The sequence below is a fragment of the Hylobates moloch genome, unplaced genomic scaffold, assembly GCF_009828535.3.
Source record: "Hylobates moloch isolate HMO894 unplaced genomic scaffold, HMol_V3 SCAFFOLD_2, whole genome shotgun sequence".
In the NCBI taxonomy this organism is placed as follows: domain Eukaryota; kingdom Metazoa; phylum Chordata; class Mammalia; order Primates; family Hylobatidae; genus Hylobates; species Hylobates moloch.
In genome coordinates, this window is record NW_026652277.1 from 52,590,696 (window position 1) to 52,618,131 (window position 27,436).

General features: G+C 39.2%; 1 protein-coding gene and 2 pseudogenes across 2 annotated transcripts in view; 2 read left to right on the plus strand and 1 right to left on the minus strand.

The window, feature by feature from the left end:
* Nucleotides 1-1,808: 1,808 nt before the first annotated feature.
* On the minus strand, nucleotides 1,809-3,391 carry LOC116466453 (importin subunit alpha-1-like; annotated as a pseudogene).
* A 6,480-nt stretch (nucleotides 3,392-9,871) lies between these two features.
* The window catches only part of ANTXR2 (ANTXR cell adhesion molecule 2), a 153,570-nt gene continuing 136,005 nt past the window's right edge, over nucleotides 9,872-27,436 (plus strand). Inside the window, exons 1-4 of one of the 2 annotated variants that reach the window (XM_032149190.2) lie at nucleotides 9,872-10,693; nucleotides 11,469-11,540; nucleotides 13,620-13,691; nucleotides 27,094-27,175. In XM_032149190.2, the coding sequence (XP_032005081.1) occupies nucleotides 10,542-10,693; nucleotides 11,469-11,540; nucleotides 13,620-13,691; nucleotides 27,094-27,175 (378 nt within the window). In that variant the 5' untranslated portion in view covers nucleotides 9,872-10,541. The remainder of the gene's footprint in view (nucleotides 10,694-11,468; nucleotides 11,541-13,619; nucleotides 13,692-27,093; nucleotides 27,176-27,436) is intronic. The other variant, XM_032149194.2, reaches the window with a different exon arrangement.
* On the plus strand, nucleotides 25,993-26,117 carry LOC116477954 (U2 spliceosomal RNA; annotated as a pseudogene).

The following is a 27,436-nucleotide window of genomic DNA, read 5'->3' on the forward strand; positions in this document are numbered from 1 at the left end:
ACTGCCCTGCACTATCCCTCTCAGGAGGTGACTCATCCCTTTGTGTAGCATATCCACCCTGTATATACTACCTGCCTGATGGTCACTCAGTAGCTGTCTCGATTACCAGATCAACTGTCCTGGTATAGGTATCATAATGCGTGTGTTCAGGGAACACTTGTTTTATTTTTATTACAGTAAATTGCTGTAATTATTCTATTTTATCATTAGCTGTTGTTAATCTCTTACTATGCTTGATTTATGAATTAAAGTTTATCATAGGTATGTATGTACAGGCAAAACAAGTACATACAGGGTTTGGTACCATCCATGGTTCAGACAACCACTGCAGGACTTGAAATATATTTTCTGCAGATAATGGGGAAGGACTACTGCATCTGCACATATACTCACATCTATATCTGTAATTATACATATGAATTCACACTAATATCTCCAATTGCAAGCTATCACCACAGGATTTATTCTAGATTTTTCAATTTCATTATTTACAGCTTTCTTCTCTGATGGTAACTCCCATTATCTATACTAGTTTGACTTAATCCCTCACTATGGTCTGAAAGTTTATATTTCCCCCAGAATCACATGTTCAAACCTAATCCCCAATGTCATAGCATCTGGGCTGGAGCCTTTGGGAGTTCATGCAGGTGAAGCCCTCATGAATGGGATTAGTGTCCTTTTAAAAGAGGTCCCAGAGAGCTGCTTTGCCCCTTCTGCCATCTGAGGACACAGTGAAAAGATGGCTGCCCATGAACCAGGAAGACGATCCTCATCAGATGTCAAATCTGCTCACATCTTGATCTTGGACTTCCCAGCTTCCAGAACTGTGAGAAATAAATTTCTGTTGTTTGCAAGCCATGTAGTTTATGGTATTTTGTTAGAGCAGCCTGAAGGGATGAAAGCACTTCCTGAGTGAACCAATTTCTCATCACCACTGTTGCCCTCTCCAACACAAATTCTCTCATTCTGCTTAAGTTCTAACACGAGCACCACCGTGCACTTTCACTCAGGATCTGGCCCCAGTCACGAGCTGCCTCTTCCTACCCTGGGTGGACATCCTCCTCATCTTGCTTGAATCTCTACCTGCGGCCTCAGGCTTCACATACCTTTTCCCTCCATGTCGAAGCCTTTCCTTCTCTCTCTCAAGCTCTGACACGCTGCGCTTGGTTGCCACCTAGGCAACCCACCTGGGCTATGACATGCTATGCTGGGTGTCAGTCTGTCAGTCACTCCTTTGACAAGCCTCTCCCTTTTCTGAAGCCCCCCTTACCCTGCTTGGGTTTATATACCTCAGCTGGGCTCTCTCCCTGACCAGAATTCCTCTTCAAATGCTTGGGTTCTTATACCCTGTGCTCTGCTGCAACAGCTCTACTCACTCCTCTCCTGCTCTGGCATCCTGAGGCAGCTTCTGCCTTCCAGTGTTGACTCTCTCTCTCTCCTTGTTAATTCTCTGACACTCTGCGTGGGGATGACCCCCTGCGTGGAGGTCCATGTTTGGACTCCAAATACTCCACAATAACTTTCCCCCATGCAGAAGTCCTCCTGATTTTTTTTTTTTTTTGAAGTAAAGGGTGGACTTTATTGTTTATTTACAGGATGCTGCAAGATAAGAAATTCCACATAGAAATAAGAAACCCATTCAGAGGACAAGCTTCCTACAGTATGTACAGTTGGATCTGTTCAAGTATAGTTTCAGTGTAAAAAGTGCTACAATAATTAACCACATTTAAAAAGAGTTCTTAGTAGAGAAACAGTAAGACAAAATACCAAATATAGTACACAACAAATATATACCTCAGCTACATGATCTAAAAGTTAAAGCTTCCAGGAGTCCCATCCTGAACTTGGAAGGAATAGCCTTCAAAGGTAGTTTCTGGCACAGCATTTTGACTTCCTCTTCCTCTACCGAGAAATTCTTCTCAAGCTTAACAAAGCCTTATACACAGACTCATTTTCATGGTTTTGTAGAGCTCCAATTTTGTCTAAGCCTCCACATTCTTCAATCATTATACTAAGTTTCTCAGTTTCACCTAGTTTCTCAGCAGCCTGAAAGATGTTCAGAACGGCATCCAGGATAACCAGAATAACTTTGGTATCTTTTGAAGTTAAGAGGTTCATCAATGGTTTTATTATGCCACAATGAATGAGGTATACAGCCTGTTCAAATGTTCCACCACTGGTATAGTTGGTCATGGCCCATACAGCTTCCTTTCGTGTCTTAAAATCTGCCTTAGAGAGAACGTTGTGAGGAATGGGACTAATCCATGATTCACAACTTGCTGTGTCTCGTCCTGAAGGTCAGCTGTGACGTTTGACATTGTTCATGTAGCTTCCTTCTGAAAGTTAGTTTTGGGGTTGATGAGCAGGTTGGGAAAGACAGCAAGTGCTCCTGCGTCGATCACAACCTGAGTCTCTTCATCTGTACCAGTGACAATATTCCCTATGGGGCTTAGTGCAGGAGTCACAGTTGGCAATTCAGAAGCTCCTAGAAGCTTCACAAGTTGGGGCAGAACTCCTGTTTTCAAGGACATGTCAATTCGTTTATTTGGACCATCAGTAAGGTAGGAAATAGCCCAACAGCTATCTGCTAATACTTCTGGATCATCATGATGCATGAGTCAAACTAAGGTAGGAAGAATTTGCTCAATAGCATCTAACGGGGGTGCAGGATTCTTGTAGCAGCAGAGGATTGAAAGTGTCCAGGTAAGATGACATAAGTAACCACATACTAAAGATGACATATCGAGAACTGCAAGAAGAGCCAAGAGTGGGTAACTGCACCATACTTAATAACCAAGTCTCGGAAAACTAAACCATCACCTGCAATGTTTCCTAGAGTCCATACAGCTTGTTCACTGATGTGAGCATGGGGAGATGCTAACAGAGAAATGAATGCTGGGATGGCACCTCCATCTACCACAGCCTTGGTTTATTCTGATGTCCCAGAAGCAATGTTAGTGAGTGTCCAAGCGGATTCAAACTGAATGGGACTACAATCAGTTCTGCCCAAGAAGGACACAAATTTTGGAATCAAACCAGCCCAGATTATGTTGCCTATGGGGGGCTGTTTTTCTCTAGAAAGTAGTTTCATGGCAGCTTGAGTAGCTTGGAGCTGACTTTCCACATTGTTGCTATTTGTGCCTTTGACAATGTCATCAACAGACCAATTTACAGTGCCCTGGTTTTTGCAGTTTTTCTCCAGCGGAGAAGCAGCAACATCAGGAAATGAGCTTGCATTTCTCCTCTTCAGCATCTGGTCATTCTTCTTAGTTTTTCTCAGCTTCGCATTGACTTCTATTCTGAAACACCTCATTTCTGTACTGTCTTTTCACTTGTTCTTGAATCTGTGAAGTCGGGCAACTGCTATGTTAGCATTCTCATTGGTAGACATGGTTATGAGACAAAGGGAGGAAAGCTGCAAAGCAGGCCCTGGATTCTACAGGAAGCGACGCAGGGATCAGCGGCTGTGGGGCGGCTGCGCTCAAAGCGTCCACTTCGACTCAGCTCAAAGAAGTGTTGTCCTCCTGATCTTAATTAGGGTCAGAAACGTCACCTCCTTCCCACCACCAGGCAATCTGCTCACTGGCTTATTTCTCTATTCCTCATGCTAGGCCACCTTCCAAGGTGGACACTTTCCTCACCCTTCTCAGTCTCCAATGCTCCATGCCAGGCTGTCCTTCCCTGCACCATGGGGACACTCTCCTCGCCCTGCTTGGCTTTCGGCGCATTGCTTGGACTACTTTACTGTAGCTCTGCACCACCATAGCACCCAGTGCTTGGCCCACCTAATGGCTTTTGACCTGAATTGTTCAGTAAGAGAATAGAAGGCAAGACAAAGAGGAGATGGAATTTGACACCTAGAACACAGTATCAGGGAAATGGGAGTACAAAACGAGGTAAATCCAAAAGGTATACTTGTGCATAGGAGGGTAACAGTGACTCTCATGGTTTCTCTGGAGCATCAAGTATATGAAGGGACTAGACTTGTTCAGGGTGAGGATACAAAGCTAAGTTGTAATGCTATTGTGGAGGGCCTTCCATTGTTAGGAAACCATATTCCATTACAGTAACTAGGTAGGTGATTAATATGATTGGTTTTATACTTCAGGGGACTAATTATATTGAAATATGGAGAAGGTATAGGAAGAATAGAATACTATTAGAGTAATTCCTTCGAGAATTGAGAAACTGACCTGCACCAGAGCTAAGATAGAAGGCATGAGAGAAGCAATGCAGTTACATGACTTTATCATTCTAGGATGCCAATCCAAGCCTGAGCTGCTTTGTGAAGGTCTGACATTGCACATGAGATAGGACTATCATCAAACTAGCTGCCAGGTGTCTTGGCTTTTTTTGGATATTCTGGATGCTGTGGTTTTAGGTGCTGTAGTTGCATCACCTAGATTCCTCCTTCAGGGCTGAAACACTAATTTCCCCACAGCAAGGATTTTGCTGTTGACAGCTCACAACTGAGTCCCTCCTCATAACTGCTCCAAGCCAAAAGAAGCTGCCATTGCTTAAGGTTATGCTTTTCCCCTGTAGAGTGGAAGCCCACATTTAGTGAGTGATCTATGAGGGGTAACAAATGCTGGCTCCCTTGTCTCACTCAATTCAGGACAACTATGAAAGGCTATCACAGCTCCAGAGTTACCTTTGGTGGTTGCCTGAAGCCTCCTTTGGAATTCCATCATGGTTCAAGTTTCTCTCTGACAATTCCTGCTTCCCTCATCCCTTTGTTGAGGTTTTGCTGCATGCCTCAATATCCCTCCTGCATGCAAATCTCCGAATCTCAAGTCTGTTTCTGAGAAACTCAATTTGAGACACATTTGATCCCAAATGCAGATGTTAGTAATCATTCTCTAACATTAGTTAGCACCCCCTATTGTGATACATAGAGATATTAATTTAGAGGCAATTGCACCTTCCAAAGACATTTTATTCACTCTCAGGAACTAGTTCAGACATTGACGAAATCTAGTTCTTTAATGACTATGCCTGATAAAAGTTGAAATAAGCTTTATCACTTACAGGTAGTGAAGATTTATTTTCTTCCTCTGAATCACTGTAGATATCATATAATGAATCATTTCCCATGTGACATGAATATGAATCATTTTCAGTATGGTACTCAACTTCCGGGAGAGTCACGTCTGTAGTCGTGTATGCCATAAAAGATATCTACTTGCAAATAATATAGATTATATAATTTTTTACACATAAAGAATACTTTTATTGTTGTTGCTTATTTGCCTTTCTGTTAGTTTATTTGCTGGGGTATGGGGTGATGGAAATAAATTCGTGACAGGAGATTGAAAATGCAAACTGCTTGAGAATAGAAAGTCTAACATTTGTGCTTAAAACATTACCTGATACATAGTAGGTATCAGTAAACATTCGTTAAGTATAATAAAAGACCAGTAAATAAGTAATTAAATATAATTTAACATGTAGTCCATCGGAGCTCTGCAGGTAGGAGGAAAAGGACAATGAGAGGGGGTCTAGTGAAGACTTTAAATCATCAGGTGTCAATCTCAAGCTATTCTAACTGCATTAAAATGAATTTAAAATGTTTTGGGGTTCATTAGCATTTTTATTAATAAGGTGATACATTCTAACACTGAGTTAGAAGTTTGATTTAATACAAAGAATAATTTTCAAAGAGTAGAGGCATTCATCGATTGTAAAGCCAAATAATTCAGTGGAAATACAAACAATTTGATAAAAGAGACATTTTTTAGATTTATTTACCTACATAATGCAGTATAGAGTCTCTTTTTCTCTCTCTGTCTTAAAAAATCTGCATTATCCCTCCCATTCTTGATGTCAGATTGAAAGTTAAACAGGGTCCCAGCATGACTGTCATGGTACAAAAGTCAGTTTGAAACCTTACCTGGCTATTCTCCAGCTGATACAATTCCCGGAGTGCTCTCACTGATGAAGGAGAAGGGAAAGTACTGCTGTTTCTACCACTTCTTTTTCATGGCTTGGAGAGATTTTCATGTCTGCTTTTGCTTTCATCTTCCCTCATTATTGCTTAGGAAAAGAATGACCGACAGTTTTGCTTGCCAGGAACTATCCCAGGGACTGCCCTAGTTTTAGCATGGAAAGTCCCATGTCCATGAGACTGAAGACACCCCTCAGTCTGTGAAAAATTAGGACAGTTGGTTGCCCCAGTAATTAATGATCTTCTGATTAATTTTTATTAAGTGAAAGTGATTTGATTAGTTATTGGTCTGTGCCAGATGAGGCCATTTTTTGCTTTGCTGTAGATCTTACATGAGCAAGTCAGTGAGATGCAAAATGCTCCAGGACTGGGATGAATTCTTTACCCAAGCAAACAGATAAACAAAAGAGTGGTACTATTTTTTTGGTATGTCAATATTCTCTGCCAGCCTTGTACTCAAGAAAGAAGAACTGAGTAGGAGTACTCTCAGAAGGCCTGGAAATTTTGAGGAAGAATGAGTTTTAAATTGAGGTATTTTGCTTTAGTTTGAACCTAGGACAAGATGGATTCTTAAACCAGTTTGGGAAGTCCCAGAAGATGAGCAGGTAATTAGTCAAGAAGCTAGGGATAAAGGAAACCAACAAATGTGAGTTTAAAATACTTCCTTAGGAGGATAGAGTACATGGTTAGTATCACGTCTCATATTTCTTTGCCTTCTGTCTCCTTCTAACATGAAACCCATTGTCACTTTTTTGGGGGGACACATTTTTTCCCCAGATTTTATTCAATAACATGCTGATGTGGCATATAATATCTTTGATTCTGTCTTAAGATTAAAGTTGGAACTGAATGGCGTGAACCCGGGAGGCAGAGCTTGCAGTGAGCCGAGATTGCGCCACTGCACTCTAGCCTGGGCGACAGAGCGAGACTGTCTCAAAAAAAATAAAAAATAAATAAAAAAAAGATTAAAGTTGGAAATGGAAATCAATTTCAACCAGCAATGAATAAAAAACCTTGAAACTTGAACAAGCTGTTGATACAAATTTCCTGAAAATGTCAGCCTGTTTCAGTTCTGTTATGGGAAGTCAAGGAGATTTATGTATTCAGATTGGACAGAAATATGAAATGAGAAGTGGCAACACATACCTGGAGACAGGAGGGCTGCAGAAGTAATCAGAATTTTAGAACCTCAAGAAAAGATGAAGCCAAGGAGGACAGAATTAAGGTGCTTTAAGGACTTTCTTAATTAGTCTCAGGACTAATTAAGGACTTTCTTCTAGTGCTTAATTATTTGAAAATTATGAAAGGTGTATGTTTCCTTCTTACAAAAGTAAAAGTTATCTTCCATCTAGTTAGCCCCTTGCCCCTCAGTATCTTCCTCACTCCCTCAGGTAACAAGTGGCAGATTGATGCAGTTGATAGTGGTGGAGTTTCCATCCCCAAGTGACCAGTTGGCAAAGAGTGAGAAGGGATGTTAGCCACCCTCCATTCAATCTTTGACATTTGTTATGAGCATATTTTCAAAATGGAGGTCTGCCTGTATATATTGAAGTTTTCATCCATTCATAACTCTCAGGTTAGTTGCTATAGTGATGATGGTCTAAGGTACCATTTTATTTTGCCTTTGTTAAAATAGAGATGATAAGACTGACAGAATGTACTCTGTGTTCATAAGACACCAAATGATAAACAAGTCCTAAGACCATGCCAGGCAAAGGTTAAGTCACACACTCCTATACTTAAAAAAATAAACTATATGCTAACTGCCAAAAGGGTTTTCTTTTTCTGTAGCATCTAAACAAACACTGGCCTCAAGATAAGCAATATTGAAACAATTGCATCTTACTGACTGCAAGACACTAATTAATTAATCCTCCACCCCTACCCCTGTTCCACAAGCCATAACTACAGCTTTGACTGGACAAGAGACTGATTTTAATAACTTTCTCCTGATAAGAGACCACTGACCATAGACTGGTTCTGGCTGGTTTACAGAGGCTGTGGCACTGAGTGCCTTCATGTCTTCTGTTTCACCTTTTGACATATAGGGCCTAATTATAATACATTTAATTGTTAAGTCTCCACCTCAAAGTGAACATGAGACATATGCAACTTGCATGTTTGCTTACTATTCATGTTTGCTTACTATTCATGTTTGCTTACTATTCATGTTTGCTTACTAAACATGCATGTTGCATATGTCCCATGTTCACTTTGATGTGGAAACTTAACCCACCTGCTTCAGAAATATGCATAGTTCATGTACCCCTTGCTTCAGAAATATTCATAGTTCCTCCTATAACCTGTTGAATATGTATACTCGGCCAACTCATTCAGCGTAAATTCCTGTTCCACCCTTTCCTCCCTCAAAGTGCCTGCTTTTTGTCTCTGCCAGAGGCTACACTTCCCAGCCTGTCAAGATGTCCAGCCTGCAGCTGTAACTCTTTATAAGAAATGAAGTTCTCCTTTCCAGATTTATGAACCTCAGGATTGTCAACATGTTGCTACTGCAATAGTCTCCTAACTGCTCTCCCTATTGTCACTGTTGCTAACTCCAAATTCATTGTCTCATTGCAGCCAGAATGATCTTTGAAAAACATAGATCATATCAATTCATCTGCCACTCCACTCCTGGGCTTCAACCCCTCTAATAACCTCCCATCACACTCAATATTAAATATCTGAATTCCTTATCTCAGTAAACAAAGCATCACATAATCTGGCCCTTGCCTATTTCTCTTACATCATCTTACCTGCAAAGCTCCAGCCACACAGATTTTTTTTTTCTTTTTTGAATATGCTAAGCTAATGTCTATGGACCTTTGCAGTAACTTCAAATGTTTCCCCCTAGAGCTCTTGGAATGACTGGGTCTTTTTTGTTAGTCACCGAGTCTGTCATTCCTTATCATCACAATATTTTAAATTTCTACAAGCCACCTTTCCAATATGGACATTTTTTTTCCTTGCTTATGTATTTATTTCTTATTGTCTGTTTTCACTCTTCAGCCAGACTGTCAGCTTCATGAAAGCAAGGGCCTGTTATCTTGTTCTGTGCACTAACCTCCACTTCCGGAACAGTGCCTAGCAAATAATAGGCACTCAATGAATCTTTGTTAAAGTAACTAATTTTTATCTTCAAAGGGCTGACATATCTGGTTGTATATCAAATATAATAAATGAAAAGTTAAATACATATGGCAACAGAAGAGATGTATATGTAAGTACTACATAAAGCATTGATTTTGTTAAAAATGAAAAGGTAGTAGGTTCTAAAAGCCAGTTTTGACTAAGGCAGGGCGGAAGTCACGGAGGTGGGGGGAAGAGAGAGGAGGGAGGGAGAGCAGAACTAGTAGACAGAGGATTTGCGCACAAACTTGAGTGCTTGCACAAGTTTTGCAAAGGAGACCTAGCTTGCCCAAAGCTGAAATTCTCCAAAACTGGAGCTTGCAGGGAAATGACAGTGGGCTGAAATATTTTGAGGTACAACTTTCCACTCCCAGAGAGGCCTACTATCTCCTCCCACTCCCCACTCTGGCCTTTCCTTGGCTTGGCTTTTTTTTAGAGAAAAAAAAACTAAGCAGGTTTCTTTAGAAAAAAAAGAGGAAGTTCATAAAGAGCGCTTGTGGTAGTGGAGGGTGGGGTGGAGTGAGGAGTGAGGAGGCCGTCACCTCCCATGGAATCCTTAGTCTTGGGTTTGTAAACCACGCATAGGGGCTGTTTTAGCACAGCTGCTAAAATAGGCCAGGCCTGCAGGATATACGGGTATGTTTAGTTTCTACAGAACTTTTGTTTTTCTAAACTCCTTCCTCCCTTTCCCAAATCTGGCAAGCGTTAGTCATCTTCAACTCGGCAGGAACCCACAAGTGTGCGTGTGTGGCTCAGAGGCTTCAGCTGGGGCCCCGCCCTCGTACCCGAGCGCACACTGACACACGCAGCCTAGACCTGGCCCGAGCGCGCTACTGGCCTCGGCGTGGCTTCTCTCCAGCCGGCAGTCCCAGGGCCAGCTAGCCTCCTCCCCTAAAGGGGAAGGCCTGTCAGCGCAGTCCCAGAGTCCAGCACCGGGAGGAAAGTTTCGGAGTGCGGAGGGAGTTGGGGCCGCCGGAGGAGAAGGGTCTCCACTCCTAGTTTGTTCTGCCGTCGCCGCGTCCCAGGGACCCCTTGTCTCGAAGCGCACGGCAGCGGAGGGACTTCAGCCCTCCGGGCGGGGTGGGCTCCAGGTCCGGGTCCGAGGCGGACGCTGGAGGCTCGGCCCCAGGCGGGAGAGGAACTCCTCTCGCGAGCTGTCGCCGTGGGCCCGCATTGTCTGCAGGAACTCTCCGGAATCGGGAGGGGGAGGACTGGATCGCGCTTCCACTGGGATTCGTCAAGAGTTCCGGCGGCAGCTGCGGCGGTGGCGGAGACTCCCTTTGTCCTCTCAGGACCTCCCTCTCTCCCTCCCTCTATCAGCTGGTGGGTCCCGCTGCCGCAGGCGCCGGCGCCTCGGCTGCTCGCCGCCCCCTACCCCAGAGTGCGTGCCGGGTGACTCCCACCACCTTTGCGACCCTCCCGAGCTTAGGGGACTGCGAGCGGGAGGGAGTCGCAGGCCCCCGGCCGCAGGATGGTGGCGGAGCGGTCCCCGGCCCGCAGCCCCGGGAGCTGGCTGTTTCCCGGGCTGTGGCTGTTGGTGCTCAGCGGTCTCGGGGGGCTGCTGCGCGCCCAGGAGCAGCCCTCCTGCAGAAGAGCCTTTGATCTCTACTTCGTCCTGGACAAGTGAGTGTGCGAGGGAGGTCCAGGGTCTCCTGGTGAGGGCGGCACTGGATCAGCTGGGGCTGAGGCTGAGATGCGTGTGCGCACCCCGGGGAGTGGTGTTGGAAACCCGCGGAGGGGTGTCCCGTTGCTGTCTTCTTCCAAAGGGCAAGCGCGTTCGGATCTGTGTGGGCGGAGATCAGCGGGGTGGGGGGTAGTGATTGGAGCCCCGGGTTACTTGGCTCTTTGGGGAGTTGGGGTATTCACTGTTTGCCAGTCTTTGGGCCTGTTGGGAAATGGGAGTGTGGCCTCTTGCGGGCCACACTCCATCGGCCACTGAGTCCTTACCCACCTCCTCGACCCTGCTCGTACGCAGGCTAAAGTTTGCCTGGTTTTATCCTAATCATAGCGCTTTCATTGGAGCCAGGAAAAGCCTAGGGTTAACATGCCCAGTGTGGTTTGCATTTCCTGCGAAGAAGGCTTTTGTGTTTACTCTGAAGAGCTGGGTTCCACTCTAAACAATTAGCAGGCAGTTATTTACCCACCCCAGAAAATGGGCTGACTTCTTCTTCTTCTTCTTTTTTTTTTTTTTTTTTTTTTTTTGACGGAGTCTTGCTCTGGAGCTGACTTCCTTATAACTCTGGGTACCACCGAAGTTTCAGCTACAGATACCCTTACTTAGCTTGAAAAAGAGGCCAGGTGTCCCCATGTTCGTGGCATTGAAGAAGGAACCATTTCAAAATGCTTAGTTTTCAGTTTCGTGTTTTGTTTCTCTGATCAGTTCAATTTCATCTTTCAGGTCTGGGAGTGTGGCAAATAACTGGATTGAAATTTATAATTTCGTCCAGCAACTTGCGGAGAGATTTGTGAGGTATCTTTCTTACTTTACTTTTCTAGGCAGTGGAGAAGTAGAGCAAAGTGTAGAATTTCCCATTTCTGAAACCTTTTATAGGAAAAAGTTTTCCTGAAATGTTACTTTTAAGTGCCTCAAGGTCGTTATCGCACACATGCTGTCATTAGGACAGCCCTTCAGTCCTTGAGGGCTTATTTCATCTGGATCCCAGAAACTTGGCTCAGACTCTGGGGAAGCATCTTCAAATACTATTCCAAATGTCTTTTTCTTTCCGAATTTTCATCTGTTTTGAATTTCAGTTATGCTTTCTCATAATTTATCACATTAAAAAATAAATTTTATGCGAATAGTATCCATAATATATTTTTCTTTCCACACATTTCTTAGCATTATAGAGGTCCTCATTAAAACAAACAAAAAGTGTTGGAAAACTTCAAATGAACATGTGTTAATAACCTACTACCAGAAAAGGCACTTGTGTGTGTGTTTAAAGCAACGACTTGTGTTTACACAATGTGTGGGTGTGTGGTTGGTTTAAAATTTAACTGTTCTATATATGCAATAAGCATCACCAGGAAAGACTGGTTTCCTCTCCTATAAAAAGCATTACTGGTATGAAATCCAGCTTACTCTCTTATTTAGAGGTAACTAGGAATTAGTGGCATCTCCTATTTAAAAATAACCTCAGGACACTAGGCTTTTGAGGCTTTTTTTTCCCTTCTTTTTTTTTTTTTTTAAAGAAAAAATGCAATGAGCAAACACAAGTTTATCAAGATAATGGAAAGGACATGAATAGGAACTGTATCATTAAATATTGCTTCTTTCAGTCTTGTTAGCCCAAATGTTTTCGGTAAAACAGGCTTGGATGATCAAAACATTTTGAAAGTCATGTTGCAAGTAACTTCAAACAATCTGTAGAGGCCTAGGCAATCCTTGCTTTCAGTTATTGGCAGCAGTAAAGTTATCCCTATAAAAATGTATGCCTGTCCATGTTCAATCATCAGTCCCTTGCTTAAGAAGCCAAGTTTAACACTCATTTCTGGACAGGGTCTGAGGTAAAACTGTCTAGGAAAGAAAAACAAACAAGATCCTATGTCCTTAAATGTCAAAGGCAGAACAAACAGTTGTTTATAAATTTTCTAATTTAATCCTTCATGTGAAAAGGGTGTCATGTAGATTTTGATCAAAAGCAATGAATCACATCACTACAACATTTTAAAGAAGCAAGCTCTTATCTTAACTCATTGATCTGGTTTTTAAGTTGGAATTCTATAATAGATAGTTGTCTGGCTCAAGCCTAGTTGCTCAATTACTAACGATACATTGTAGGAAGTGAATAAGAGGTGACTAATGAAGAGAGTGACTTTTAAAATATGTAGAAGCCTTTGAGAGGATTCTGATTTTCAGTTTATAGATTCTAGTTTCATATCTTCAGGTTTGAATCTTAGTAATAGTTGCGGAGAGTGTCCAAGAAGCAAGAACCATTCTGTGAGAGACGTGCCCCAAACTTGAAAGATATAGCTGACTGGGGCACTTGTTGCCAATGGAAAATAGGATGTTTGAGGCTTAAAAAATAAAAAATGCCTAAGCAGAAAGTGATTTATCGTTTCTTTCACATTCTCCATGACTCTTTAAGTAGTCTTACTTCAGGATGACTTTTATATAGACTCATATCATAGTTGTGGTCATTAAGTCAAACTGGGTACTCTCCACCCGTAAGTGTTGATAACCATAATCACTCTGAAGGGCCTGGCCACCTTTAAAGGAAATGTTGTAGAACACCAAGGGAAGAGGAATTTTCTACGACAGAATTTTACATCAGCTTAGAATTTATCTTTCCAGTTAGTCTCTTTCTAAATGCAAGTCCTTATGGGTCATGGAGGAGTATGTGAGTGCTGGGAAGCATTCACTAAATCCAAAATGACTTATGCAACAATGTTAAGCAGAGTTCGTCTATTTACTTAGGGAATGTCATGTAAAAGAAGCCTGGACCATTCAGTGAGACCAATTTTAAATGAAACTCCCTAACTATACATCTGTATCGTATCAATATTTCTTTTTAAAAATGTTTTAACTGCTTCTTTTCTTGTTTTGCAGCCCTGAAATGAGATTATCTTTCATTGTGTTTTCTTCTCAAGCAACTATTATTTTGCCATTAACTGGAGACAGGTTAGTGCATTATCGTTTCACTGCAGGCTTTTAGTAGAGATGAATTTCAAAGGCATGATTGATATTTCCAAGTGGTGATTCAGGCCTCTCAGTGGAATCAAGCAGATGCACAGACAATTCAGTTCTCTAATAGAAGGGAAAGGAGGTCTGAGTAATATAAAAGAGCAGTTAATCTGAAAATCAATATCATTTATAGTGGCTGTGGAATGTGCAGTGAAATCTAGATCCCTGTCTTAGTTGTATATTCACTACTTCCTACCTTCCCCAGCCTCTCTGTTACTGTAAGTAGTTCTACATTTTTCTTGTTTAGATATAATATGTTAATCAACCAGGAATTTGAAGAACATTGAGGGGGAGAAAGTTATGGATCCTTTTGGATAATATCCTAGATTCAGCAGACATCCTGGATTTCTGGTCTTTCTCTGAGGTCCACTGATGCTGAATATATTCACCTTTATAAAGGAACTTAGTATATATCAATACGTATATCAATATATCTATTTCTATCTACCTGTCTATCTAATCTCCTTAGTGCTTTTTAAAAGGTGTCTTTTTCCAAACCAATGTCACAGTATTTCATATGACCATTTCTATGTCATTCAAACAGTGTCAGTGACAAGTTAGAAATAGTCATTCACATATTTTATGTTATTTTTATTTTTTGAGACAGAGTCTCTCTCTTACCCAGGCTGGAGTGCAGTGGTGCTATCTGCACAGTGAGTGGTGCTCACTGCAGCCCCCACCTCCCGGGTTCAAGCAATTCTCATGCTTCAGCCTCCCGAGTAGCTGGGATTATAGGCACATGCCACCACACCCGGCCAATTTTTGTATTTTTTTAGTAGAGACGAGGGGTTTCACCTTATTGGCCAGGTTGATCTTGAACTCCCGACCTCAAGAGATCTGCCTGCCTTGACCTCCCAAAGTGCTGGGATTATAGGTGTGAGCCACCATGCCCCACCTCACTGACATATTTTAAAGAATGGGATCCATAGTGGGAGGGAGCTTTTATTCTTCATTTTTATGTCTACTTTATTTAACAGAGTATGTAAGCTAGTTTTTGGTCAATAAATTCTTGCTGAATGAATGAATGAGTGGTTTCCTGTTATTTTGAATTAAAATTTTTCCGAACTGTAGTTTTAGCAAGGGAAGCTGGTGTACTTTGTTTTGCATGATATGTGAATTTCTGAAAAGTTAACTGTAAAGACAGTTTTTTTTGTAAATTAAGTTTTCCCTTGAAAAGGTCAAGAAATCATAATATCTAAAGGAACTGGGGGAAAGAAATTGTTTATAATTCACTGAATTGATTTAGAAAATTATCCATATAAGATTTTAATCTTAGTGCTTTTAGTTTTCCTTTTCCTAGAAAGGAAAATCTCTCTGCAGATGCTGAGTGCAGCCTAGGATCTTGTCTTCCCCTTGATACTTCTCCTTTCTTTCTTTTTTTTAAATTTAATTTTATTTTAATTTTAAGTTCTGGGATACATATGCAGGGCATGCAGGTTTGTTACATAGGTAAACATGTGCCATGGTGGTTTGCTGCATCTATCAACCCATCACATGCATTAGCTATTTATCCTGATGCTCTTTCTCCCCTGCACCCCTCACAGGCCCCAGTATGCGTTGTTCCCCTCCCTGTGTTCATGTGTTCTCATTGTTCAGCTTCCACTTACAATAACATGCAGTGTTTGGTTTTCTGTTCCTGTGTTAGTTTGCTGAGGATAATGGCCCTCCTTACTTTCTTGTGTGGATGTGAATCTCATTAGGAGCCAGAGCCATGGTAGTCCACAACCTATGTACAGAGGCTTTCTATGCCCAGTGATTTAACAGTTCTCGCCTTTATGAAAATAAATTTTCTCCATTGCCCAGCTTAATTTCCAAAAAAACAGCTTTGTATCTAGCCAATTCAAAAAAAAAAAAAAAAAAAAAACAACCATTTTAACATTTATGGCATTCCTATATATAGAAAAACACTTAGCATCATGCCAGGCTTGTAGAAACTCAGTCATTGATAGCTGCAAACATTGTGCCAGGTTCTTTGCTAGACACTTTGCATATGGTTCCTCAGCACTTAGAAGATGAAGTGTAGGTCACTGGGTGACCAGATTGGTATTGCTTAGACATGCATGGAAGGGGTTTAAATCTTTAACCCGCGTTAGTGATTCTTCTTTCATCATTGGTTGAATCTAATAGGGGAGACACTGAAATAGGTTACAGAAGAGGCCTTTCTTTTTTTTTTGAGATAGAGTCTCGCTCTGTCACCCAGGCTGGAGTGCAGTGGCGTGATCTTGGCTCACTGCAAGCTCCACCTCCCAGGTTCACGCCATTCTCCTGCCTCAGCCTCCTGAGCAGCTGGGACTGCAGGCACCCGCCGCCACGTCTGGCTAATTTTTTGTATTTTTTAGTAGAGACGGGGTTTCACTGTGTTAGCCAGGATGGTCTCGATCTCCTGACCTCGTGATCCGCCCGCCTCAGCCTCCCAAAGTGCTGGGATTACAGGCGTGAGCCGCCGCACCTGGCCAGAAGAGGCCTTTCTTTCAAGAGGCAGCATAATGTTGCAGCTAAGAGTCCCTAGACCAAATCTACCTGCGTGTAAATCCTGGCTTTCCAATTTACTAGCCAAATGTTCAAGGACAAGTTGCTTAACCTCTTTATGCTTCTTCTTTTTTCATCTATATAATGACGGCAATGATGATGATGATGATAGTAATACTTAACCCTACCCCATAGAATTATTACATGAATGAAAGTTGATGAATGTGAAGTATTTACAACAGAGTCTGGTATATAAGTTCTCAAGAGATAAAGGCTTTATCACTATTATTATCATCTGGAGATAGGCAGTATACAGTATTTTAATGATCAGAGAAGGATCATGCTTACATAAAGAAACTATTGCCCTTCTTAAAAGGATTTATAATATTCCAAGAGGAATTTTAATAACACTGCTTGCAACTTGTTTTATACATAGTTGATTCCTCTGTCTCTTCCTAAATATAAACACTTTAAGTTTTAATAAATTTCACTATTTGTGGCATTTTTAATTAGTTTGGGGTGGCAGAAAATAACACTGAGAATGCCTAGGCTAGAGTTCCAGTTTTGCCACTGACTGATTTGGAAACTTGGGGCAAATTGTATACCAGTGTATCAGTTTTTATGTCCATAAAGTGCAGGACATAAAATCTTCCATATTTTCTTAGAGTTATTGTGAAGATCAATATAAGATAATGCATATAAAGTTACTTTGTATAGCATAGAACAACCTCCAATAAAGGACATTATTTTCTTCTTCTATATTGCTATTTTACTAATTTTATTTAATTAAATCAGTAACTTCTCAAGTTTCTATGGTCCTCTATATTTGGATATAGGGTCACTTTTCCTCCATTACACACTTTTAAGTGTGAAGAAACAATTTGCATGTTATATGCAGATCAGTAAACAAATGATTCCACAACTATTGTGAATCTTTGTTTCAAAGCCTAGAAATTGGAATTCTGCATATAAACTATTAAAATCTTGATGTTATATATTACAATCACAAATAGATCAGAAGGTGTGAGGAAAGCAAAGGTTAAGCAAAGAAAACCAAAGGTTAAGCACTGCAGGTTTCACAGTTTTGTTTCTAGCACTCATAATTCTTCACAATCTTGTTAAATAAGTAGCTCTTTCATGTTTCTCAGAGTGTTGCTAAAGATTCTTAGTAGAGATGAGGCAAGATTAGAAGGTAGTAAATACTTACCGTAGGGCTGTGTCTTCTGTTATGCTTTCAGCATGGCATCCAGTACTATGTAAATGCATGAATAAAGTAATAAACATGCCAAGAAATGATGTTATGCATTTTATATACTCGTAACTTAAAAACCTTATTCTTTTAAATACTTTAATTTGAAACACTGCCTTCTTTTCTCTTGCTCTCATGATTTTTACCCTCCATATGTCTGTTAGTCCACTCATCCACCTACCCACCCACCTACCTAAAGACTTGCTTATCTTATATTCAATGCATTGAGTACTGTGGAACCTGGGGTAACACAAAGATAAGTAATCTAGTGTGTGTGTGAGTAGAGGTATACACATGCACATAAATAGCCCAGGGATGTATTATAGGGTTAGGTAAGAGAAAAATGCCAAGTGTTGATTCAGTATGAAAATACCCAGCCTTTCAATAGTAGAGAATTTGGAATCAAGACTAATTAAAAAGTATTTTTAGTTATTATTTTGCATAATTGGGGATAGTGAATTAAGCTCAGTTCTGTTAAATATTATGCTAATACTGTAACAGAGATTTAGTTGAAAACATTTATCGAACAATTATTATGCACCAGGCAGTGTGCAAAATACTTTCCATGCATTGTTCACTTTATCCTCATATGAACTTCCTGTACTAGATACTGTTATTACCTCGACTTTACAAATGAAGAAATCAAAACTGACAATGATAAAGCGGCTTGTCCAGGCACACACAGTTAACAAGTTGCATGCAGTATATTGGCTGTAATAATCTTTTACAGTTAAAGCAGATATTCCACTCTCATGCTTAAAACAATTGAAAGCCAGTGTCTCCCAAAGGCCGAAACGCCCCATCCTAGTGCCCCAGCCTGTCCTCTCCTGCAACATCGTGTGGCACAGTCTAGCTCAAGTGGTCTTCTTTCCATTCCCTGAACAGACCGAGCTTGTTTCCACATTAGGACCTTTGCTCTTCCTTTGCTGCAGATCTGCCCCGAGCTGGCTCGTTCTCATCATTTAGGTTTCATCTCACATGCCACCTTTTCTGAGAAGCCTTGCCTGGCCACCAGCTCTAAAGGAACCCCATCTCTCCTCCCCAGTAATCTCTTGCAATACTATATTTGGTTATCACATTTTCAAGTTGTTCTGTTGGTTAATTTATTTTTATCTTGATGACTCTAATGTAAACATGAAAGCAGGAGTCCTCATTTGTCTTGTTCTCCCACGTATCCCAACACCTAGAACAGAGCCTGATGCTCAGTAGATGCTCAATAAATATTTGTTGAATGAGTGATTGAGCTGATATAACTTCAGAACCTTAGTTATTAGCTGCCATCATAGATTGTCTTTTTTGTGATTATACCACATAATAAATAATCTTATATTTGCTATTTTTCTTATTCCTACTCTTACAAATGTGTCATAAATATTTACAATTCCCTTTCATTACACTTGCCCCCAAGCTGAAAATGTCTTATAATTGTTTGACCTGAGCACGATAATCAATTACTTGGGGAAAAAAATCTTCTGTAGGCAAACTTGTAGGAAATTATAGAAAAGTCACTTAATTAATTTTGGACAATATACACATTTCTATTATTTGAAATTTTTTTTCTAATTTCTTAAAAGCTGAATTAAAAATTTACTTGTGGAAAAATTGTTCTTTATATATAGTAAGTAACTTATTAATTGGTACATTCATTTTAGAGGAAGCTTGGTAGTATCTATAAAAGTCTAGAAGGTTCCTTTCAGTAAGTCTACTTTTTGGGACTATGTCCTACTGAAATACTAGCATTAGCATAGAAAGGTAGGTCTAAATACAAAATTGGATACTGCAACATTGTACATAATGATGAAAAACTGTATTCAATCTAAATGCTTATCAATTGATACTATAATTAAATTACAACGTATACATAGGATGAAATACTATGCAGTTATTAAGAAATAGGAAAATCTGTACATATTTACAAGAAAATATATAAGAGATATACTAAGTGTAAAAGCAAGTAGCAGACACTCTTAGTATGATTTTATTTTTATAGAATTAAAAGAAAACAAAATCCCTAACTGTTTATATGGTGAGGGGGGTGTATGTGATTGAAAATGCAAGAAAAGAAGTCGAGAGAGCATACAACAAATTGTTAACAATGACACTGTCTTAGGCATAATATTGAAGGTGGGATAAACCTTCACAGTTTTAATTTATATATATGTGATTTGATTTTATTTCAATGAGAATGTATTATTTATAAAAAAAAGAATGCTGAAATTAATGTTACTATCTTGGAATCAAAATGGAATTCAGAGGTTGGAAACAAGAAGCATTCAGGAATAGAGCATATTCAACCATTACTATGGAGAGTCCTGAGGGTTTTTGTTAATGAAAAGACCAGGATTGGACCTTGGGTGGAGTAGGCATAGGAGCTACATACTAGCTGTGTGACTTCTGACAAATTACTTAACCCCTTGCTGCCCAATTCCTGGGCCAGTTAATAAGAGTGAGTTATTCCTACCATACAGCAATCTTGAGATAAGTAAATGTGTATAATGCATGAGAAGGACTAACTAAGGTTCTGACACATAAAAAGAACACAATGGGTATTTATAACTTTATCAATTCACTTTTATTTCTTTGCTTCTATCACCTACCAGCAACTACCTTTTAATTTTTTCTCATTTATAGTTTTTCATTTTTTTTTCATTTTTCTTTTCTTGTTGTTGCTTTGATGATTGGATAGGAAGGAGGCCAAGGCTAACATGGGGTTTGGCAGTTATCAGTGGACACCATCCTTATTTTCATCATGATGTACCAGGATTCGAGCAGATGTTTAAAGAAATCAAAGGACTATGCTCAAAGTGACACAGCTAAGCAGTTATAGCCAGGGTTCATACCCAGCCCTGATGCTGTGCATGAGCTCTTCACTACCACACTGTATTCACACTCTCTGGGTTCCCCTTCTCCAGTTTTCAATCAGTCAGAATTAGTCACAACTCAAAAACATCGTCATTCCCTAAATGTATTCTATTCTTAAAAACCAGTGAGGGGGTGAAAAGATGAGACAATAGTTGGGTTAGGTAAAAAAAGTTCCATTAGGGAAGTATTTACTCCTGTTTTGAAAAGTCTGTTTTGGCCACACATTGTGCTAAACCTGAGAGGTCCAGGCAGGGCAGCAACTCAGATTCTAGTGATGGACATGTTAGCGGTCACTTTCACTGAAGTCCCACATCTGTTTTATGAGCATGTTCTAGAAAATTAAGTACATTGTTACTCGTGCCTGGGAGACAGACCTGGCACATGGAAGTGGTAAAATGCAGGGGTCGATTTTTCATGATTTAGTAAGGCAGTGAGTGGGAAAATGGAGTAAAAATATGCAAAACGCAGCAGGCCTGAACTTAAGGTGTGAATTGAGTACCACACTTTGGTAGGTGCAGGCCAAATTGGAGAACATTTTTGACAAAATTCAGATTGTACAGGTTATTTTGTGAGCAGATATTTCTGGATCTATGACTGCTACCTTGGATTCACTGGTCTGGACTCTAGACCACAGAAACCTTGGCCTATGTTGGCATTAGAATGACATGTTAAACAATAAGCATATTTTTACATAAACTATAGTAAGATACAGCTAAAATCGGTTAGTTCCCAAGATTATAGAATGTATTAGCAATGTGTGTCTTTAGAAAAAATCTTTCACTCATTTGAAACCTTTAAGCAACTTTTAAATTGAGGATCTTGGTGAGAACAAATTACTTGTTAGAGGTTCATCCGTTAAGCAGTATGTAGGGCAGTAGTATATAGTAACACAGTTAAATAGAGCAGGTATATGTGAATGAACATATTTCTCTTCATACAGTTTATTTTTTCTATTTTCTCACTCAGGTTAATTTTGTGGTTTATTAATGGAAGGAGACAATAAAAGTATCAAAGTTTACTGAGCAGTTACTATATATTAAATATTTTACTAAATTCTTCATATGCAATAGCTCAGGTAAAGTACAATTCTAAGTGAATTCTAAGTGAATTATAAATCATTAGTAATTTTATATAGTCATAAATAACATCTTGAGAACATTTTCGTTTCATATTCTACTCAATCTATTAAATTTTACCCTAAAAGAAACATTTCAGGATGCTATGTAATTGGCTAATTATCATAAAATCCTTATGTATTGCTACATTTGGTTTTGGAATTACTGTTTATTTCAAGCACATTAAGTCTCTGGCTAATAATCTATTGAGAGTAAAGAAAATAATTTCTTATGATATAAATACCTATAGTATTCCTGCAATTATATAAATTGGCATTTGACAACATGAGTGTGTGAGGCTTTTTGTTTTAGTGGTAGATTATTTCTTTGGTGGCTTCCAGTGAAGCATAGAATACACACACACACACACACAGATGCACACACACACTTTTTACTTTTTAAAATCTGGGGCTAGGCCTACGATTTATTTACTTCAATCAGTAGAATGCAGCCGACATGAACATGGAACTGCCAGTTTCAGTTCTAGGCCTAAGATTTATTAAGGCATGGTAGTTTCCTCTATCGTTTTCTTGGAAACCATCTGCTATATGAAAACTTTGACTACTCTGAGACCACCATGCTAGGAAGAAGCCCAACCTAGCCATGTGGAGGAGAATCGAGACTCTGGTTAACAGTCCTAGCTGAACTCCTAGGCAATAGCCAGTATCAGCGCTGGCACCGACTTGCTAACCATGTGAAGGCATTCCGCTTCTAGCCATTCCAGTGGCTCAACTGGCAGCATGTGAAGCATGAGAACTGCTCATTCGATGCACAGTGCCATGAGAAACAATCGATTTTGCTGATGCCACTAATTTTGGGGTACACTAGACTCCCCTTATCTGAAGGAGATCTGTTCCAAGAATCCCAGTTGATGCCTGAAACAACAGGTAGTTCCAAACCCTATATATACTATTTTTTTCTATGCATACATACCTATAATAAAAGTTAATTTATAATTTAGGTTCAGTAAGAGATTAACAACCATAACTAATAACAAAATAGGACATTTATAACAATATACTGTAATGAATCCTTACAGTGGCCCCCTGGGGGAGATATTTGTATTCCTATTTTATAAATGAGGAAACAAGGTAGAGCTTGGAACTAATCTCTGTTCTGTCTGTAAGCTCATGCACATCTTCATCCACACCATCCCAGAAAGTATTTATGGTTTAAGAGATTGTCCTATTTACCCAAAACTCTTATACAGAAGCAATGACTGGCAAAATAGGTAATTCAAAATGCATTCCAGTAACACAAGAAAGTTTTAAAATTAGGTTAGATCAGAGTTTCTTAATCCTGGCAGCACATTAGAATACTCTGGGGAGTTTTCAAAGGCCAGTGATAACCCTGACCCATCACAAACGTGTGAATTAGAATCTCTTCAAATAGAGTCCAGAAGAGCTTTTGAAAATCCCCTCAAATGATTCCAGTGTACAGCCAGGGTGGAGAACCACAGTGCATGTATAGAGCTTTATGTGAGTGACCCCTGGACTGAGTGCGAGGAATTCTCACATCACTGTGTAGAATCACGGTGTTCGCATATAACAGATGCTCAACAGATGAGTGTAGACTCATTGACTGAAATCCTGAAAGAGTTTTGAAATCTGGAAAGTTAAGATGATGTGCATTGGAAAGTTCAAGTACTGTACAGACACATCGTAGAAAGAAAAAGTAGGAGATACTGAAAATAAAATTATGCCTTCATTGTTAGTTGGTCAATTCAGGATTCCCTGCAAACTATTTTATGACACCATGATTTCAGCCTATCTTTATTTTAGTTATAATGCCTTGCATACCTTCCACATCCAAAGTGTTTCAGAGAAAACTACTGATATGGCACAGTGCATGGCAGTTGTGGTGGCTATTTTCCCTTCCCTTCTTCACTCCTCTCCTCTCCTCCCCTCTCTTCCCTTCCCTGCCCTTCTCAGCAAAGAAATTAGGGAGATACAAATAGAGCTGAAAGTACTAATTTCGTATATTAAAAAATTAGCCAAGCCCGGGCATAGTGGCTGAAGTCTGTAATTCCAGCACTTTGGAAGGTCAAGATGAGAGGATTGCCTGAGGCCAGGAGTTCAAGACCAGCCTGAGCAGTATAGTGAGACCACATCTCTATAGAAAATTTAAAAGTAGCCTGGTATAATGGTATATGCCTGTAGTATCAGCTACTTGGGAGACTGAGGTGGGAGGGTTGCTTGAGTCCAGGGGTTTGAAGTTGCAGTGAGCTATGATTGTGCCAGTGCACTCTAGCCTGGGTGACAGAGTGAAACTCTGTCTCCAACATATATAAAGCCTCTAAATGAAAGCGAGGAAAACACCATATGTATATATGGTGTTTGTGTGCCTCCTCTTTCTCTTTCTCTTTTCCCCTCAAGTTGATAATGGAATTTGGTCCCCCAATTCTCAATTAAAAAAAACCAGGGCTTTAATATAACATTTTGTTTGTTCAATTCCTGTCTCTTTCAAAAAAGTATTTGAGGCTGCATTGAAATTAATAGTGTTGCAGAAAATTAATAAAATATAAAAAGAAGAGTGCTAAGATTTTGGAAAGGGGGATGAAACACTATGATAACCACAGGAACTTAACAGAATTTTGTGAATGAGTAAGAAATTTACTGTGGGCTTCCCCAGTAGTCAGGGCAAGAAATAAGTTTGCATGGTTGTCAAGTGCAGAAAAGAGGAAGTACATAGCAACTACTTAGGGGTGACAAAGAAACTTCTGCTTTGAGATGTTATAGGGGACGATGCGTGTCATGACAGCAGCATCCTTGACAACTGCTTCACAACAAATACAAAGTAGTTTCAATATTGCTTTTCCATGTAGTTGAAGACATAACTTGAAAGCCAAACTCGGTGAAGCTGATCTTCTAAGATGTTGAATTCGAGGAATTGAACTTATCTTTATAACATAACCTTTCTTTCTTCTTGTTCTTAAAATTTTAGTCATTTTCGCTTTATTTAGAGGCTTTTTTTTAAACATTACAGTGTGGATGAATGATTTCTGTTTTTAAACTGCCACATTATTTTGCTTTTTCACCGTTAACTGTTTACCAATTGAAAAACTTAATATTTATTGGGATTCTTCGAGGGTCTGAGATCTGTCTGTCCTGTCTTGTTTTGGCCTTTGTTTCCCCTAAAGTGACACCTTGTTGATTGATAAGAGGCTGACAGACTTCAGGTAGTCACCCTGAAGGGAGTACAAGGCCAGGACTCACATGTGTTTTTCTTGGCTATGGAAAAGGAATACTTTCCTCTTAGGATCATGCAGCTGCAAAAGTAATGATGGGATTAAGTGGAGCTTGGAATCTTATGGTGCAGGTATAGGTATGGATAGAAAAACCACAGAGGGCTCTCTCTCTTCCAGTGCAGTAAGCTAGCAGATACCTGACTGTACAAAAAAACCTTGAATCCACATTTGGGAAGTTCCTTTAGCTTAAAGTCTTGTGCTGGCGTTGTCTGGGCCTCAGCAGCAGTGGTGAGCTGATTTGAACTGAATGGAGAAGGCTGTCTTATGCAAAATCTATTTGTGTAAGCTTGCATTTCACTTGTTGGCAGCAAACATTAATGCTCGAGGACACAGTGCCACTCATTTCTGAGAAGCACCAAATATTTGACTTTTATCTGCATTCAGACAGAATCAGTTTCAAGTTGTTTCTGTAGCTATCAAGCATAAATATTTTAGATACAACAAGCGTATGAATTACATAACTTATGCTATCATCCTTGGAATTATAATTTTTTTATGATATAATGAAAAATTTATTGAACACTTACTTTGCAAATGACATTATAATAACTACAGAGCAGGGGAATATAGCGTAAATAAAAGACATGGTAATAGCCTAATGTAAACTTTCAGTGTAGTTGAAAAGTGAATAATTAAATTAAATTAAATTAGTTAAATTATTAGAAAGTTGAATGTTTTTAGGAGAGAACTTTTTTTTTTTATCATGGTTAAACATGAATATGAGTATGACTAGAAAGCTTGGGGTGACTCAGAATAAGAGTGCAATGAACTTAAAGAAAGGTTCAGAATAGGTAGATTTTAACCAAGTATTTAAAAAGACAATTAGCAAGAGTTAATAGAGATGAGTGAACTAGGAAAGAGAAGGATTAGGGTCATACCTTGAACATTGTCTTCTGTTACCTGGAAACTTTATGAGATGGAAAACTTGCCTGATAATATTTTTTATTACGATATAAAAATACAATCAAGAAGTTATTTTTAAAACGTGTATAAGGCTCTGGTGAATGGATTATTTATTTCAATTATTTGAAACACAATATTGCAGCATGACAAAATGTTTTGAAATTATTTTTGATGTATTTTATAACCATATGTGATATAAACGTATACACACATATACCTATATAAATGTTGTGTATGGCCCCAGTAAGTTCCTTGATGTTAAGATGATACTTCTTACAATTAATCTCCTTCATCTATCATCCTCAGTAGGAGTGAGTACTCTTCGTGTGTTATTTAAAATTTTCTAATTCAGTTTATCATTTCCAGAATTTTACATTTAAAAAGGCACTTCTTATCACTTCTCAGCCTTTTGGCTAAGATCAAGTGTAGTATCCATTCTCACCAGTTCAAAAAGGCATTTTTTTTGCTTCTATTGAAAAAGTCTGAAAACAGTATCTTAAGATATCTTCTGATCTTTTAAATTTATTATAAAACAAGTTTTGAATTTAATTTGGATAATTTTGCCACATTATTTTACTTATCTTTTAAGATAATTGGTTTTATTTATTTTTGAGAGGTTTCAAATCTATATTTTAAAAACTCTAAAAATTGGGTCTTCCCTTAACTCATACACATAAAATAGCTCTTAATAATATTGTAGTCATGCCCCATTTAGACAAATTCAGTTGGAATTTGGGATAGTGAATTAGTCATGACGAAAGAAATTATTCTATAGTTTTTAATTGCTTTCATTCATAGTGTCTCTTCCAAGGATTCATTACCTTCTAATTCATCCATCTATCCATGCATTTATCCATCTATCTATCCATCCACCTATTTTTTCATTCATTCATGAAATATGTATTAAGTACCTACTATGTTCAAGGGAATGTGCAAGGGAATGTCTGGATGGGTGAGAAGGTATCACAAAAGTGAATACATCATGAGACTTACGACTCTGGGAGACAGTAAGAAAAAATGTTAATTTCTGTAAATAAGGGCTAAATAATGTGCTTTAGCAATTCGCAGATAACAAGGAAAATTTCCCACTTTTAGGGAGATGGAGTGAGTGTTTCAGAAATGCTTTGTCATTGAAGATGAGCTACTCAATTCTTATATTTTTGTGGATGAAGGAAGGTATATTTTACTCCTTTTAGGAAAACAAGAGTGATTGAAGATATCTGTTCTCAGCTCAGAAGGCCTAGAATATGCTAAGATATTTCAAGACATTGTTAGCACATCAATGTCTATTTTTGGTAGTTAAGATACAGAAGTTATTAAATACTTACTAAAATGACAAAAAGTATATGAAGTTATCTGCCTTCAAAGCCCGTGTTCTTTCCTCTGCTTCCTACTGAAGAAAGCTTAGTTACAATAATGCCATGTTTTTTAAGAAGTGTTTATTGTTATCTTTGCTCTTTGCTCATTTTTTCTTTTGTTTAATATTATTTTCAGAGGCAAAATCAGTAAAGGCCTGGAGGATTTAAAACATGTTAGTCCAGTAGGAGAGACATATATCCATGAAGGACTAAAGCTAGTAAGTTCTTTTACATTTGTAAATACGGAAGAGAATGCTTTCTTGTTCTGTGGTGAAATATAACCCTCTAGCAAAGCTCAGTAACCTCATTACATATTTATCTTAAAGTTTTTTAAGTGCTTTTAGTTGTTCTAGAGATGAGACAAGTAGAAAAAATTATTTACTATGGTGATGAGAAAAGTTAAGATGGCTTTTGCCTTTTAAGGAATTTTCCATTTCCTTGTGGTTATATTAAGATTAAGCAGCCACAGCTAAAAATCT